Source organism: Apaloderma vittatum, unplaced genomic scaffold, assembly GCF_000703405.1.
Source record: "Apaloderma vittatum isolate BGI_N311 unplaced genomic scaffold, ASM70340v1 scaffold1573, whole genome shotgun sequence".
Classification (NCBI taxonomy): domain Eukaryota; kingdom Metazoa; phylum Chordata; class Aves; order Trogoniformes; family Trogonidae; genus Apaloderma; species Apaloderma vittatum.
In genome coordinates this window covers 8361-25903 of record NW_009708378.1, presented here as the reverse complement: position 1 = coordinate 25903, position 17543 = coordinate 8361, and the positions used below count along the sequence as shown (strand labels likewise).

Here is a 17543-nt window from a genome sequence, read left to right as displayed (position 1 = left end):
GCCTAGACAGTAGGAAGATTCACATTTTGACTGGTGACGGTCACTTGGCTCTAGTTAGGCTGGCACCTCAGGCTGAAGGGATACAGTGGAGGAATTGTTACATCAGCCAGGGTGCCAGTAAAAAAAAGGGGGGCTGTGAGTTGTCTTGATAGAGTTCTAGCATCTTCTCAAACTTCTCAGTATCTTCTGACAGTTATGCTTTTTCAGTTCAATAACTGTAACACTGAATCTGGACAAGCACCGATTTTGGAAGGTTTTCTGCTGAAATTGGCAATGTGCAAAAAAGGGGGGGAAAATGGCTTGAAAGAATTGCTTTGTCTCACACTTCTGAAATATTCAACTCCAATATAACCAAACAGTGTTTACTCCATCTCAGTGGAATCCTCTAAAGACAGACAACATAAACCAAAAAACTTAATGTGTACAAATTGCAGTGATAAAACCAATCATTTTAATTGAAGCCATTAAAAAAAAACCACCATGTGAGGCAATATAAATGATAAAATTATACTTAAGAAGGAATAGCTAGCACTTTCTGAAAAGCTTTAAAACAGCAACAGACACTTTACAAAAGATTTGAGAGAATAAAATTTCCAAACTACGGGTACTGTATAAAGGTAACATTAACAATTATCTTATAAAATACAGCAACAGAGACAAAATGGATACCCGAGCTCCTTTGAAACTAAGCCTTCTGGGGTCTTGGTTAAAATGTATTTTATGGTCAAAATCTATTTTAAACAAGGACTAAATACTTCCTATTTCAAATTTACAGGTCCCTAGAATAAACATAGCACTATACACATCTTCCAAACAAGCAGTAAGTACAATTTCATTTAACCATGCGTGGTGTCGTCTTCTACAAAGTCTTTGGCCATTTCTGCTGTGATCACATCAATATGACTGACCTAGTGGAACACACACACACAAAAAAATAAAATATACAGTTATTACAGTATCTCCTGCAGAAAAAGTCAGACTTACTTCTGAAGGCTCCAGGACTCATCAACATGCCTATAATAAATTTCTAATTTCCTTTACAGAACATGACAAAGGACATCTGTAGATACTTAAAAATTCTTTTTCAGTAAGAAAGAACTTTTACACAAGACTGCAACATAACTACAAATCTATGAGTGAAATGAGACTGATTCACTTTGAATTTGTAAGCCAAGTTTCAAATGCACAACTTGATAAATTCCCAGTAAACACTACACCTAAAACATACCTTGTTTCTGAATTTTACACCATAGAACTTGTCAGCTGATTCAAGCAGTTCAGGTCTAAAAGTTGTTGTAATAAACTGAGCATGTTCAGCTAGTTCCATAATCATATCTAGAAATGAACACAAGAAATCTTTATTAATGTAATCTTCTCAATAAAGTGAGACAGGTCTTAATATGAGACAAGCAAACGGTTTGCTATTCCTTATTCAAAATCAGGTTTTGGTTAATAAAACCAAACCAGAAAAAAAAAAACCCACAAACCAGACATAGACTCTGCCAGGTTTTTAAGTATTATGATTAATTCAAGTATCAATTCTGATAATCCAACCACTCAGCACAATCAGTGGAGTATTAAACTTCCATGATGAAAAACACAGTAAGTACTTTTGCAGTAACACAATGAGCTAAAAGTTCATTTTAAAAATCAAGTTACACTTCAAAACTGGACTATTTTGACCACACTAAAGTGTAGTAAGGAGACCCTTCAGATACAGTTGATAATACAGAGCTTCTACCTAAACCCAAGCTCACGAAAGCTTCAGAAGGCACAAAGTCAAATTCTAACACATAACAGGATATTAAAAATGTGCCTTATGATTAAAAACTCCTATTAAGGGTGAAAATACAGACTTATCACCTTCACCCACAATGAAGGTAGGCACGTTACCTGAAACAGCTTTTCTGTGCTGAGCATCCAAGGCTTGGTCGATTTCATCAAACAAGTAAAAAGGAGCTGGATCACATTTTTGGATAGCAAAGATCAGGGCTAGAGCCACTAAGGATTTCTGTCCCCCTGAAAGTTGCTGCATTTCTCGCATTTCACCCTGCTTCCCTGTGAATGATACCTAAACAAAACAACATGACAGCAAGACAATTTCAAAATATTAAACCACAAGGGTCACTTGCTACTGTAGTAGAAGAACAAGTCTAATTAAACATGGCCTTTAAAAAAATACCACTAAAAGGTAGTCTAAATTATTCAGAGTACTGAAACTAAATATTTTTCTTTACCCTGATGCCAACTCCAGTGAACTGGTCTACAGATGGAACACTGCTCTGAGATCCGGATCCCCTTTCACTCTCGGTGCTGCCTTCACCTTCATCCTGGGACTGACTGCCCTCCACATCTCCCTTCTTCATCACTAACGTGGCCTTGCCACCAGGGACTAACTTCTGGAATACTTCACTGAAATTTTTTGACACCTGAAAAAGAGACAGTCGACATATCAGCTCATTTTTATAAAGTGAAATCAAATGCAGACAACAGCTCTTTTTAGATGTTCGCACTAAGTATCTGCTTCAAAGCAGAGATCCACATTCATTCTCAAGCAGAAGTGTGAAATGTACGCTATACAGGGCTTGGCTGAAAAACATCTAAGTCAACTGTTCTTGTAATATGAGAACTTCCACAAATTTTTCAAGAAAATGGTATAATTCACATATAAATCATCAGCAAAACCAAGTATGATTTATTTCAGTAAATTTCACATGAGATCTCAGTTAAGCAAATGACCTTCTAAGAGAAGACCTCACAGACTTTGTAGTTAACCTCCTCTATTAACATTAGGAATTACTTTCACTAAACCTGGTGAATGGTTCTGGTGCAGCTTTTTACCAGACATTCCCCAGAAAGGGCTGTACAGTAGTACAAAAGGAATTATTTAAAAGGTTTAAGCAAAGCTGGATTTGTAACACAACCAAGATGAGCACCTATTTAAAATACTAGCCTATTTCTTTTTCAGTCTTTAAAAACCTCCCAAACCTCAAGTTATATCATACTGCCTTCTACTGCAATGAAAAAATATGTACTTGGTATATGCTGCTAAATAATGGGACAATTTGATTTCAGCACCAGTGCCTTCACAATCATTGCCAGTTTGTTACCTGTTTGAAGGTCAGCTGAATAGCCTCATATTTCCTGAGCTCAAGCACATTCATCAGCTCCATGATGGATTTGTAGCCCCTGTCCAGTTCCTCTTGTCTTTTTATCAATTTTTCCTTCTGCTCTGAGAAATTCACAAACTGATCCAAAGCTTTTTTGTTAACGTGACTGTATTTCTTCAGCTCCGTATTGCACTGCTCCAGCTTGCGGAATAACTGTAAATGGGAAATATTAGGGGATCATGGTGACTTGCAATTCCAGCCACGTTTGACACTCAAGATGTAGGCGACACCAATATTTCAGGTCATGAAAGATAAAACCCAACACACTTATTACCTGCTTTAAACTTAAAGTCTGATACTTTTCAAAAGCCTCCTGTGGAAGTGAACCCAACTCTCGGATTTTTTTCATGCATTCTTCTTTCTTCTTGAGGAGCATGCCTTGCCTGTTAGTCATTTTTTCAAGCTCTTTTGTATCGTGGTTAATGGCATCCATATGCTCCTTCTCCATGTTCTTCCAGCGTTCCATGCTTTTTTGAAGCTCTTTAATTCCTGCTTCGGTTTTGTCAATAGAATTATCCAGATCTGAAATAATAGGTGAAAGCACAAAATTCAAAGTGGTCAGTCTTACATGCCTGCATAAAATCAGCAACTATCCAGGCAAGTATTTATAAAACAAAAAGACAATCTAAAGAATGAGATCTATTAAGGAGCAGAAAGTTAATTTTAAGACAAAAAGCTGGAAAAACCCTCTATTTTCCTGCCCATGAGCATACGGCTTTAAAAAACCAACAAACAAACAAACCCTAACAAACATACTAAGGTAATATTATTGAAGTCCAGAAAGAGAAGCAAAAAAAACCCTTGAGCTTTTATACAGATCCCATTTCCTACTGGACAGCACCTTAGTTTTAAATAGGTTAGATAAAATCCAAGAACTACACAAGATCATGTCTGTATGAAGGTTGCTTCAGAAGTCCTATGCCCTGAGGCAAGAAGTCTGTTATCAGTGACACACAATTATTGATATGACAGTGTGCAATTGTGGCCACTTTCTTTTATGCATGACATGCACTAAATCTTGTTTCACTTCTAGAGGAAATTCCAAAAATCTGCTATACGCTATGTAACTACTAAAGCATATTGGAAAGAAATGATTACTTCTCATATTGCGGTCAACTTCTAAACCAAAATATAGGATGTGTGACCTTTCAAAAGCCTAGAGAATTTTACTTCCAAAAAAGATGGTACCAACCATCTGACCGTGCCAGTGTATCCTTCACTCGTTTGTTGATGGCCTCAAGTTCCGATGTCGTGGCAGTAAGGACTGTGCCACCTTCTGTTTCTCGAAGCTCATTCAGTTCCTACAGAACAAAGTAAATACCATCAAACTTCAGGACAAAAGTATAAGTCAGACAAACAAGTTATCTTCTGCTACTCTACATTTAAGTGCATTAAGTTTTAGCAGTCTTGGAGAACAGTTAGATTTTCAAACAAATCTGTCACTATGATGGTCTTATTTATCCATAGGACATGTATTTAGAGTAGGATTTCTGATGAAAATTCACACGCCTAAAATACTGTGCTGAAATTTAAGTAAAACACTTAACTCAGCTTGTAGATAGGAAAGCAAAACCCATCACAGATAATGCAGGGTAATGAAATAGTATTTAATCAAATGATTAATACATTCAAGACCAGGAAATAAACCAAAAACAGATTGCAAAAGTACACTGAAGAGAAAATCCTTACTTGTTCCACTTGGTCTAAGCGTTTTCTCAGATTCTCATTGAGATACGTTTCAACTCTTGTGATAATGCCTTCTAGTTTAATCCTCTCATTCAAAAGCTGTCTGTTTTCCTGAAAAAAAAAAAAGTATATTAATTGCCTTAGCTGACTCCTAAAGAGTGATTTTTTTCCTTGTTAAAAAAAAAAAAAGACAAAACCCCGACCACATCATTTCCACAATTCTTTGAACTTTAACAAGTAGAAAGAACCAAAGGGCAAGTACCTTTGCAGCTGTCTAGGGTTAAAAGTCAATCACACAAATTATTAAGTTTCTTAAACTGTATTTATATCTGAATCAAATTCTTAAACCCAGGAGAGCCTTAGGGTATACTTAAGAAGTAGTCACTTTTCAACCTGGGTGTCAGATAAAACCTTAAGTTTTTGTCTCATCTACCACTTAAAGGCAGTTTTATTTTCCCCACTTTGTGCATCGTTCTTTTCAGGTAATACCTATTTGTATTGATTCCAATAGGCACAAACAGGCACAATTCTCACACAATGCAGCTAGTAAAATTCACCCAGCATTTGAGAAAAAGGTGCAAATGCACTTTGCAGATGAGAACACTTCAAACATGCCTACCTACCACTGATGAAACACTGATTACACCACATTAGAAAGTGACTTCTTATACAAAAGGACAAGAATAAATTTATTGGGAAGGTATGACATTTAATGACAAAATTACTTCATTTCCTTACTTGCTGTAGTTGTCGAATTTCATCATTAAGAGCATCCACACGTTTCTGATCTTCAAGACTGAGCTGAGACAACAGATCAGTCCCCAATTCTGCTTTTAATGATTCTCTAGTTGATTCCATAGCATGTAAACTTGCCTCCAAGCTCTGCAAACTGCGTTGCTACGGAACAGATATTAGATAGAATCATTCTTCAAAATGATCTGCACGTTTATACGGATTTCCCTTTTCTCTTTGCATAAACATATTTTCAGGACATATCTAGTCATCTCTACATAGTTCATATTATCATGTTAACCAGAAAGGAATGCATACCTTGGGCATAAATGTCTTTTCAGACTGCTGTCTCTTCTCCTTCAGCATTTTCATCTCTGACAAAATACTGTCTCGAGAGGCTTTGAACTTTCTCTGTTGTGTCTCAATTTGCTGCATTTGGTTCATTAGCTGGTCGATCTCATTATTAATCCATACCATGGGCTAAGGAAAACTTTGTCCTGGTTTAAAAAGGCATTTTATACCTACTAGTAACTTCAATTTTTACTCTATTTAGCTGTGATCAAAATAAAATACAAACAAAAAACCCCACAAAGACATTCATAGTGAACAAGAGAAATTGAGAACCATCACCAAAAGCAACTTGAGCATCTTTATCAACACCAAGAACAAACGAAGAAAGCTTCAACTGGCTGTTAATTTTACAACACAGAAATCAGAAGAACATAGCAACACACTTGTAAGGAAAACTCAGATCGTATAGAGGACAGAAAAGCACATGCCTATATTTGAATAGAAATTTTAGAACAATATAATCCCTTACTCAACTTTGAGGCAAAAGGTGTAGTTTTTTCATGCTAATTTTGATATAATGACTTAAGTCATGGTGCAGAGCTTGCAGAAGATTCTGTTTTAACACATGTTGAACGAACGCTTAACATCATGTTACACCTACTACAACACACGTTTTAACACGACATCAACTTAAATGCCCTAAAAATTAAATAATTCCCCTAAGCAGAGGTTACAGTAAAATACTTCATTACATACTTAAACATCTTTGGGAAAACTGAAAGAGCTACAGAATAGCGGGAATGGATATTTTACTTCCAAACACAAATGAAGCATGTCCTAAAAAGTTACTGCCAGACACTGGTAAGTCACACATCTACCCCCGCTGAAAGGTAAGTCACAGAGCACCCTTATCCATGTCCCCTTACAGATCCCTCCACAAAAAGAAACCCAGGCCTAAAGATTTTGACTTAAATGACAGCAAGAAAGATCTTTCAGTTCCAAACCAATAGTTCTGGTTAAAAGTTAAATTATACCAAAACCGAAGGGTCTAATAGGCAATTGGGGAATTTGACTGCAAACAGAAGGAATTCAGACTCCTGTTCCTAGTTACAAAAAGCAGGCTACCTGTCCAATGCGCACGGCTTAGTGTTAAAGGCAATTGCTGCACAAATGCTTTTACAACCATACGCCTACGTATCTGTAGTTTAAAATAATATCTAAGGAATAAGAAAACGACACACTTGAATACTTAATTGTAGACACACAAATTGGGTCCTGCACATGGCTTACAGGTGCAGTAAGAGTGAGAGACGTTTATTATTGATGGTTGGTAAATTCAGTCTATTGAAGTCACATTCAACAGATCTTTTCAACATTTTTTCACAGACTTAATAAGACACAGGTAAACAATTTTGAAATTTTACTAATCAGCTGTAAATCTAAGCATAGGCTTCAGTGTTCCACTTATCTACTGCCCTAAAAATGTCTCTAATACAGTGCCACAGGTCAAAAAAACAAAGGAATTCACTTCTAAGGACAGAATGACCTGGATAACAGAGAAACAAATTGTATAAACCTCCCCTGACCCTCATTTCTAGATACCGGATCTCAAAATGACACTCTATCATTAAGGAGGTAAGAGAAAAAGGTAACAAATTATTTGAATTTTTGTACAGAGACAAAGACTATCAAACAACTCAGAGCTTAATTATAATATAATGCTCTCCATCTCCTCCCCACAGCATAAGTGGACGAGTAAGACACTGACTCAGGACACAAGTAAGCATAGCAAGTAAAAAGGACACTAAAAATGTAGCACAAGCCAGAATAAGCAGTGAAGATTAACATAGATAACAGGAATATCTAAGTTATGGCAGTTAACACAACCAACTCTAGCCTTGTAATTCAGGATTTAACGTCAAGATTTGATCAAGATAGTATTTTAACAGGAAAAGATTACTAAAGCTCCTCGTTGCTGAAGCCTATAGAGTCAGCCACTCTCTGGAGCAAACTATTAGACAAGGTGTGCCTCGATTACTGTTTTTCAGTCAACTTTCCCCAGTATGGTATTTTTAACAAAAAAATTAGCAGCAGTGGTACAGAAAATATTCTTAACTAGCTGCGTTGATCTAAAAAAATATTTTCAAAATAGAATGCAGTTCAGGAACATAAAGAATGGATATTTTTAAAAATACGTTATTTTCATTGATTGTACAGCAATTTTCATATGCAGGATTTTTGTTTCTGTTTTACCACTGATCTCATTACTAAAATCCCTACAGTAACACATAAAACCAGGCTGCACAAGCCACAGTCAAAACAAATGCCACCGGTAATATGTATCACTAACAAAAGTTAGTCTCCCTTTTTTTTTTTTAATCTATGACTGCAATCGCAAAACAGCTTGTCACCACACAACCTTTCCCCAGGAACAACAAAAGGATATTTTCAATGTTTCTGCGTAAGTTTTCATTGAGTTTTGCTTCGAGTTCACCAAGTTCTTCTTCTGCCTTTCTAACATCTTTCTGCAATTCAAGCCGAGACTTCCTTGTGTCGTAGTAACCTCCAGTCAAAGCACCACGATGGCTCACTTGATCACCTGAAAGCGTAACAGAACGAGACTACAAACTGCACACTACATCGAATCATAGAACTACAATCATAGAATTGTCAGGGTTGGAAGGGACCTTAAAGATCATCTAGTTCTAACCCCTGTGCCAGGCAGGGAGGTTGGAACTACACCTGTAATGTTCAGTGTAGTCCATGATACAATTTAGCACGTTAACTACAACACTTCAATGAAGCTACAGAAGCACTGCACCAGTATCAGGAATCACCTATGTGTGTTTACAGTAATGAGGCAAAGTTTATTTCTGTCTTCAATTTAAAGTGCATTTCCTTTCTCAAGACCAATAAACTGCTATGATCTCCTTTAAGCATTAGATATTTTCTTTTTGTTTTAATTAAGTCTTGAAACCATGCAGCTTGAAGGAAAAAAATACTTGTATTAAAGGGAAAACGCAAGTGCCTAGGACTATCAGTTTGAAAAAAAAAATTCAGATCTTCTGTAAGAAGAAAATAAAAGAGAAGCTAAGTAATTAGTAACATCTGTGGCTTGTAGAGTATGCTGTTACTGAAAAATTAATAATTTCCTCCTCTGACATCCTCAGATATTTTTTCAGATTGACTTTAAGAGACAAGAAGACAGGCAATTAATAAAACAAGACACACAGATAGTTTCAGAGAACATAACATGTAAAGGTGTCTGGTATACAGAGTCATTCACCTTGCACTTATCAGTAATTCAGGCCATACATTTGCACCCTAAACACTGGTTTAAGTTTGTGGAAAACACCATCATAAACAGGAAAACAAACACCCGTTAAATTAATGAAGACAAACCTAATCTGCTCTATAATTCTCAGAGAGGATGGAGATACACAGCTACAAACTTTTAGACCATAGGAAAATCCAATGCTTGTCCAGCCTTGTACATCGCAGTCAAGTACACCATTATTTACAATAATCCTATTTTGACAACAGTAACAGACCATTTTTAATGAGCCTGACTTTCCAGGTACCTCATTTTCAGAAGAAGTAATTTATAAATATGCAACATTTACCTTCCAGAGTAATACAATCCATTGTGAAAGCTCTGGCCAGCTGGGTAGACACTTCCATACTACGACAGATTAGAGTCTTTCCAAAAACATGTTTGAAAGCTTTGTCAAATCTTGGGTTATATCTCAGTTTACTGATCATAGGAATAGCATCCTGAAGTGACAGTGATTTTAATGAGAAGAATATATTGATACAAATATAACAAGTATATTGTAACTAATTCATGCACAGAGTTCAGGAGAGCCCTGGAGAAAAGAAACTACCATCATGAATAAAACTAGAATATACTCAGCCTTGTAACAAAAATTACTAAAAGTCCAGCATATCTCAAATTCACCAGCTTCACAATCAATAAAATTCTAGAATGAAGACTTCTAAAGCTGCTTATATCATTATTTACATACAGGATGTCAAGCCCTGAACTCAAAGCACAGTACTGTGAATGATACTTCAGAAATCAGCAGCTGTCAGTTGGTAGGAGGATGACACACTGACTGAACACTCTCAAGACAAACACACAAACACTCTATGGAAATCAAGTGCAAGATTTTGCAATTTTAGTTCTTAACAAATAGGCTTGAGCCTTAAGAGTCTGTCAGGAATCTCACAGTATTAAATTGCTATAGAAGCAAAAAGTATCATGAAGTGGCAGCAAAGTTTCTTTCCTCAAAAAAATTTATTCCCTTCTATAGACAACAGTACAGAAACATGAATGTAGTTTTATTAGTAAAGTCCCTACAAAATAAACACACTAGAAGTTGTGCCTGTTTCCTATTTATTCTTTCCTATGTTTATCTGAAGAAAGTAAACAAAAATGTATTTTTAAAAGTAATTCTATTTTTAGAAGTAGTATTTAACTGCAGACACTCAAGAGCAAAGCAAGTGGTGGGCAATAAGCAATATACACAAAGAATTCAAAAGACACGGCTTTGTAATTATGAAGTAGAAGGTTCAAAAGAAACTCTACTCACATTAGTCTCAGGATAAGCAGTATCTCTAACATCCAGCTTGTTCAGAGGGAGGAAAGTAACTTCTCCAGGAAGGTTCATTTTGTTAAATTCCATTAAGATCTTTGTACTGACCTCATCAGAATCCACAATGTGATAGAACAACCTAATTAACAAGATCAACAAATAAGCAAAATTTTACTGTGCTAAAAGCACTAGCACATTTGCATGGGAACAGCAAAGCGTGCAGGTACTATTACATAACCTATCAATACAAGGCTGCATTGTTTTTTCTCTCCAAGCCTTAGAATCATCAAAAGGATATACTCTAATCACTTCCATTAAGATAGGATCAGCCAAGAATTCTACATGCCAGCTCCAGTCGCAAAAGCAGCTCAATATGTGCAGCGTGTCGCTGTGTACACAGCCTTTTCTGGTTCAAGTGCAAACCTCTGTCATCCACACCATTTCAATATACGACATTCAGCTCTCTCTGCATGGATTTACACAAGATTTGCATTTTACACCTTGGTTCGCAATCAACAGCAACAGAGACCACATCTATTTCCCTGTGCATGACTGGGACTGGCTTCAGAAGGACTGAAATAAGTGACCTTTCTTTTGCAAGCTGAACTACTGTTTGTTACTGCTTTTTCCAAACTATGGGGCACAACGGGATGCAGAGAGAACTGTGAAGTACTTCGATGAGACGCCCTCATTCACAGAGGCACAAGATGTTTCAGATGAGGGACCACATTTCAAATTGTGGTAGCATCAACATTTCTATATTATAGTCTGCAAGATAAAGTCAACTGTGTCTTCTTTCCTGCCCTCATGTCACTATCTACATTACAACAAGTAGTATGACTGTTTGTGAATTTTAACAGGAGACTGATCTCGAAAAAAGACAATTCTAATTCATGCGAAGTGTCAGATGCTGCACGAAGTGGTGGATCACCCAACAAGCACTTTCCTCTAGAACACACATTACACACAAACTCATCAGTAGTCAACATATTTTCAGATAGCTTTTAAATAGCAGTTTGACAGTTTAGAGACCATCCTCACCCATATGTGAAATTCTTATTGTTATCATTGTAACATAGCATTGCTTACAGTAGAATTCTCCACACCAGAAGATGCTATTTATTCAACACAGCTCACCACCAGGCCTTCTGGTAAACAGCAGGAGTCTTTACTGGGGTCTTCATGTGGTTTGGTTTAGCTGTTTGGGGGGTTTTTTTGGGCAGTGCTTTTTGGGATTTTTTTCTTTTAGACAGGAGCAGTTAGAATTAATTTTTAAATAGGCAAAATTCTTCCTTCTTGAGGATTAGCAGCTCAATTTCAAAAGAGTAACTGGCACCAATAAGTAAATTGTAACATCAGAGCTGCTTTAACTTAAGTAACACTAAGGAGTCTGTAATTACCTGTTCCCTGCAGTAACTTCCACACAGGTGTAGAAAGCTGGTTCACACTCAAAGTTATTCATCACAATGCCATGGTAGCCATTTAGAACATGCTGGTTTATGCCTTTGCGACGGAAGTGCTCCAAAACTTTGTTTATGCTGTCTATACCATTCAAAATGGCCTGTTAAAATACAACTCATTATTGTACTGCAATTAAAAGATGTACAAGTAATATCTATTTTACCTTCATCTTGGTGAAGGTCATAGTCTTTCATCAAGTTCTTGCTAGCTAACCTACAGCTCTACCAGAAATATCTAGAGCCCATCACTTTTCAGGGTCTTCTAAAAAACAAAAAAACCCCAAGAATATGAAAACAATTTCAGTTTTTCTCCTCAATTACCTTAAGCTTACAAAATTGATTTCAAAGTAGTTCTAGAGCTATAAATGTTTGAAAAGTTCAGCTTACAAATATAATTTGTCCACCTTAATTATGACAGTAAGACCATAACAAAAGGAATAGTTGTCATATCTTTCAGAAATTACTATGACTTGTCCTTTAAGAATATGAAAAGCTTCCACAAGGAATTCTCAAATACAAGGTATCTTACCTTTCCTGTTGCTGCTCTGAGAAGCTGCTGTTTCTTTTCTAAATCCTCCCGCTTTGCAGCGAGAGCTTGTTGTTCTGCATTCTCTTCTCTCCAGAGATAACTACGGAACAAAAATAATTAAAGTACTTCAAGTGTGAATGAAATCTGACAAATTTCTTTATTATTGTTATTTCCAGAGACTGCTAATCTAATGGAAAGTTGAAGTGCAGGGGTTCATACATGGCTATATTTAAAAAACATACCTACAAGCCATGTTAACAACTACACAGTTGGGGTCCTTCACATTAAGTGAGATTCAGACATATATCAATTAATTACTAACTTTCTTTCGCTCTGTAGTTCATCCTTTTTATTTTTCACTTCATAGTACTTTCTGTCCAGTTCTTCAACACGAGCCTTCACTTCATTAAGATCCTGGTCCAGTTTCTAACAAAGAGAAAAGAACAGTATAAAACTACAGCTCTCTATATTTAAAAGAAAAAAGAAAAAAATCAATCTATTACTCTTTCCTTTATTCAATACTGAATTACCCCAATTCAAATAACCTATCAGCAGGACACCATTGTCTCTGTACAACTACATTTCTAGATTTTGTCAGACTGATCCTTTATTTTGGTAGATATATTACAGAAAGACCAAGAACACTGACAACCAGCATGTTTTTGGTAGCAGCATTGGCACTGGATGCTCTCCCACTCTAAGTGCAGGGGTTTTCACTTCTGTAGCTCCTAGCAGGAGTGACATATCTGCAGTGTAAGAGCTGGTTCTGAATGGACATTAAATCTAAAAGTTAAGCAGGTAATAACGAGACAGATTAAACTTCTAACATGGAGGCAACTTCTAGCCAGGTGCAATCACGCTGTACTGTTTCAGCAGTTTTAAGAGACTCTCTTGTTTAGGGAAAATAAGAAAAGGCTGAAAACAACCAACACAGACCTCTGTAAGGAAGAACTGTTATCTATATGAAGTGGCTCCATTCAATATAGACAAGAGCAAGGTAGATCCAAGTCTCATTCTGAAAACTGAAGCCAAACACTTTGGGGAAAGTACCAGAAAGAAGTGAACACATACAGTAAAGTCAGACATAGCGCTAAAAGGGAGTTTAGAGTTTATCTGCAACGTTTTTATCTGCATTTTTTAAAAGACAGCACCTAGTCAGAAAGTCTCATCTTCCTTATAAACAGGCACTGAAGTCTAATTGTCCAAGATTACACTGAGCGTTTAATCCTTCTCAAAAATCAAATAAGCTGAAAACTTACACTGTACTGTTCCAAATTTTTCTCCTTGTTTGCCTCTGTATCCTCTAAATCCTTGTGTATAGCTGCAATCTGCCGCTTCTTGTCATTGATGGCTTGATCTAAAGACTTCAGCTCTTTCTTTATCCATTTATCCCTTTCTTCTTTGGAAGTAAACTGGCTTCCTCGACCTTGTTTTGCATAAAGATCTGTTCTTTCCTGTGTAGCCTGTGCAAGTCTATTTTGAGAAGGGATTGAGATGTTGTATTATAAAAGAAATCTTGAATTTGTCAAGAATAAGCATTAGCAATTACAAAAAGAGTTTTCAAATAGTGTCAAACCAGGCTCTAAAATTTAAGTACCAAATCACTAACAAAGAGAGAAGAATCACGTTATAAATCTTAACATCATCCAGACTTCACAAAAAGTTGACAATAGTCCAACAAAAGTGGTTATGCTTAAAAATTCATTTCACCAAAAACTGTTCACAACAATTAAAGAGACTTTCTACAGACGATCTGTAAGTACGTATAGTTACCCAACTCTCAAAAGCAAAGTACAACTCTGAATTAATTGCACATATGAGTAGTATTGATAGTATCTTGGGTTGTTTTTAATTTTTAAAAAAGGTTTTAATTTCACATTGTAGAATGCTACAGACCTAGCAATTCCCCTCTCTTCTTTTTCTTTAACACTGTTGAATTTTGGCTCCGTTTCTGCTAATTCTTTCTGTTTCTCCTCAATTTTCTCAAGAAGCTTTTGCCTCTCTTTTAATAGTCTTTTCTGAAAGTCAAACAAAGCAGTATTTAAAGTTAGGTAATACAGGAACTGAATCATTAGGTAAATGCACACTTCAGAAGAACAGTTTAGTTGTAAGACTGCAAGATGCCACTGCTTGTCTGATACTCTGCCGTTTCAACACTGAACAGAAGCAAGTTCAGTTCCAGTCAGGACAGCAAAGAGATGAAACCCAGCATTCTCACGAAGCTAAACTACTCAAGCAAGGCAGGTCCAAAGAGGCCAAAAAACCAAGTTCAAATCCTCCTTCCCAATACCTGCAGCAGTTAAGATCAAGAGTATTACAGGTGTGTGATTTTGCAACATACAGGACAATAGATACAGCATATCACAGGAGTCTGTTTTCATCCCCTAGAATGGCACTAAAGACATCACAGAAAACCAAGATATCTCCCCAGCAAAACTTAGAAAATAATTCAAGGCTGCAGTCTAACACAAAAACTTCAGTGCACTAGTATAGCACCTTGTGCCAATAACATCTTAAGACTTCACCGTTTTACATACCCTTTGCTCACTGTTGCCAGCTAGTTCATCCTGCAGGTCTTTAGCCTTCAGCTCTAATTTAGTTCTCTGTTTAATCTGCTCCTGTCTTTCAGCACTAAGCTGTTCTTTCTCTTCTTTCATTGCTGAAATCTTTGTCTTCAGTTCTCGAACTTGCCGTTCTATTTCCTACACAAAGTACATAGAAACACTGCATGCACATTTCAGTACCTATCACAATTTCTAAGATCCCTGCTATGTAGATTAAGATACACTACAAGTGTGAAAAAATTCTCTCAGTTCCAAACAGGATGAAAGCATAAAATAAATTTTAGCATTGCTTTAGAACAGCTTCCCCAAAACCACCTCCCCTCAAAAAAAAAGTGCAAAACACAGCTCTACAGAGCTCTTGTTAAAAGTATTTTTACCTCCATCTTATCTCTAGCATCTTGCTGTGCATCTCTCAGCTGCCTGGATTTCTCTCCACTTGTCTCTCGTTTGGCAGAAAGCTGTACGGAAATATCATCAAGTTTAAGTAGCTGTTTTAGCACTGGTTCCAGAAAGAAAATAATTTGTTAAATTAGTGAAGAACGTTGTCAGGATTCTATCAAGGAACATGAGGAGACTGTAGCAAAAACAATCAAGAACTCATATTTTGTATTATCAATACAACTCCACTTGTCTCTCGTTTGGCAGAAAGCTGTACGGAAATATCATCAAGTTTAAGTAGCTGTTTTAGCACTAGTTCCAGAAAGAAAATAATTTGTTAAATTAGTGAAGAACGTTGTCAGGATTCTATCAAGGAACATAAGGAGACTGTAGCAAAAAGCAATCAAGAACTCATATTTTGTATTAGTCAATACAATTTACCTCATCAAGCTTAGCTCGGGTTTCATTAAGCTCCTGATTATAAATGGTGTATTCTAATGCTCTCCTCATTTTATCCCATTTCTGGTACTGAGCCAGTTCTTCCTTCTCCTCTTCCAGGGTATGCAGTCGCTCTTCAATGTATTTCAACAACTCATTGATCTTCTCTCGCTTGCCCTCTTTAGAGAAGATGGTAAGATTAAAGTTCATTTAAACATTCCCACACCTTTAAAGGTATAGAATTTCCTCCCATGATTAACTATTTATCAACAGTTATGAAATGTGAAAAAGAGAAACCATGTCCAGAATTTCGCCCCAACAGCAGGATTGCTGATACTAGTTATGTAAGGCAACACAAGCACGTACTCTCTCAGCTCACACATCTAAAATAACTATAGACTATACTATATGAACTTCAGTGTTTGCACAGCAGTAGATATCCTGAGTTTTGAATCACTGGCAGCTGACATCACTCGTGTTCTGAGCAGTACAAGTATCCCTACTAGCACAGCTAAAAAGTTTTATTACTAAAAACGTTCACGAAGTCACTTACTAAACCTTTTGAGAATTCAAAGAGGAAATATGACATGCTCTGTATTGCTCAACTAAAATTTATCTAGCAATGGAAAAGCCATAAACCTTCAGAGTTAACAGAATTACTGTGGCATAAAACACTCTTTCTTAAAAACTTTTTACCTGTTTCTTTCATCAGGGAAATACTCTCTTCTTTACGCTCATCATACACTCTGGTACCAGCTACTTCTCTTAGTAACTTCAATCTTTGAGAGTCAGGAGCTGTGGCCATCTGGTTGATCTGAAAATTTAAGATCTATGATTTTAATAGCCTGCCCTGGATGTACTGCCAACCACAACAGTTCAAAGATTGCATTTCTTTTGCTGTTCCTGCTTGCCTGAGGTTTTGGCAGGAAGATTTACATATCTAGTATCTATCATACAGCTTTCGTTCTGAGACAAATACTTTAGGACGGCAAGTATTGTGCTTGTAAAGAATTCTGTTGGTTTTCAAATGCCATCAGTCACTGCTAAAAGTCAAGACAGTAGTACTACATAAACTGGAGGAACCATTACCTGCTCAAAATTATGTATAGAGAAACTTGACCTTGGGCTTTTAAGTCCTGGTGCTAAACTAAGGAGTTGAAATGCCTCCATAAAACAACAACAAAATGTAAGTGTTCTAAATCTTCAAATAATTCAGGTCATGAAACACTCATTAATTCAACGTTAAATTAGACATACAATTAAACCTGACATAAAACTCTGCTTCAATAGAATTTCAGTGTTTGCAGCCTTTTATGAGCAGGTAACTGTTTTTAATTTGTGTTACATTAAAAACAGAATGTGTACTCTAGCTCTAAGAATCGTGTACTCCAATCCCCACTACAAAAACACAAGTGACTTTCCAGCTGAAGCTGTTTCTTCAAATACATAAGCTCAGCTGTGCAGGAAAATTTATCTTGCTAAAACATTTGAGAGCCTGTACTGCTGGGTCAGCACGCCTGCCATCAAGCACTCCTCAAGTCTCCTACATTCCTCTTTAAGTCTCTTTTGGAGACGAAAGTTCTCTGGTGTCCCACCCTGTGAGCAATCTGTCCTTTGTCTCCTCCAGATCTGTGTGTCCTTTGAAAGTTCTGATAAGGGTGCTTGGGCCTTGAAGACCGGTTAATACAGGTCACGCTTGA

At 36.7% G+C, this 17543-nt stretch overlaps 1 protein-coding gene across 1 annotated transcript in view; it reads right to left on the bottom strand.

The window, feature by feature from the left end:
* Positions 1-428: 428 nt before the first annotated feature.
* SMC3 (structural maintenance of chromosomes 3) overlaps positions 429-17543 on the bottom strand; it is a 23671-nt gene continuing 6556 nt past the window's right edge. The window contains exons 8-29 of the mRNA XM_009866522.1: positions 16540-16657; positions 15847-16022; positions 15405-15485; positions 15001-15165; positions 14360-14481; positions 13723-13936; positions 12786-12889; positions 12464-12563; positions 11875-12035; positions 10472-10613; positions 9503-9653; positions 8324-8478; positions 5907-6056; positions 5595-5753; positions 4860-4967; positions 4363-4471; positions 3445-3692; positions 3111-3323; positions 2238-2429; positions 1894-2071; positions 1229-1335; positions 429-908 (exon numbers count right to left, since the gene is read on the bottom strand). Of these exons, the coding sequence (XP_009864824.1) occupies positions 837-908; positions 1229-1335; positions 1894-2071; positions 2238-2429; positions 3111-3323; positions 3445-3692; positions 4363-4471; positions 4860-4967; positions 5595-5753; positions 5907-6056; positions 8324-8478; positions 9503-9653; positions 10472-10613; positions 11875-12035; positions 12464-12563; positions 12786-12889; positions 13723-13936; positions 14360-14481; positions 15001-15165; positions 15405-15485; positions 15847-16022; positions 16540-16657 (3225 nt within the window). The 3' untranslated portion in view covers positions 429-836. The remainder of the gene's footprint in view (positions 909-1228; positions 1336-1893; positions 2072-2237; positions 2430-3110; positions 3324-3444; positions 3693-4362; positions 4472-4859; positions 4968-5594; positions 5754-5906; positions 6057-8323; positions 8479-9502; positions 9654-10471; positions 10614-11874; positions 12036-12463; positions 12564-12785; positions 12890-13722; positions 13937-14359; positions 14482-15000; positions 15166-15404; positions 15486-15846; positions 16023-16539; positions 16658-17543) is intronic.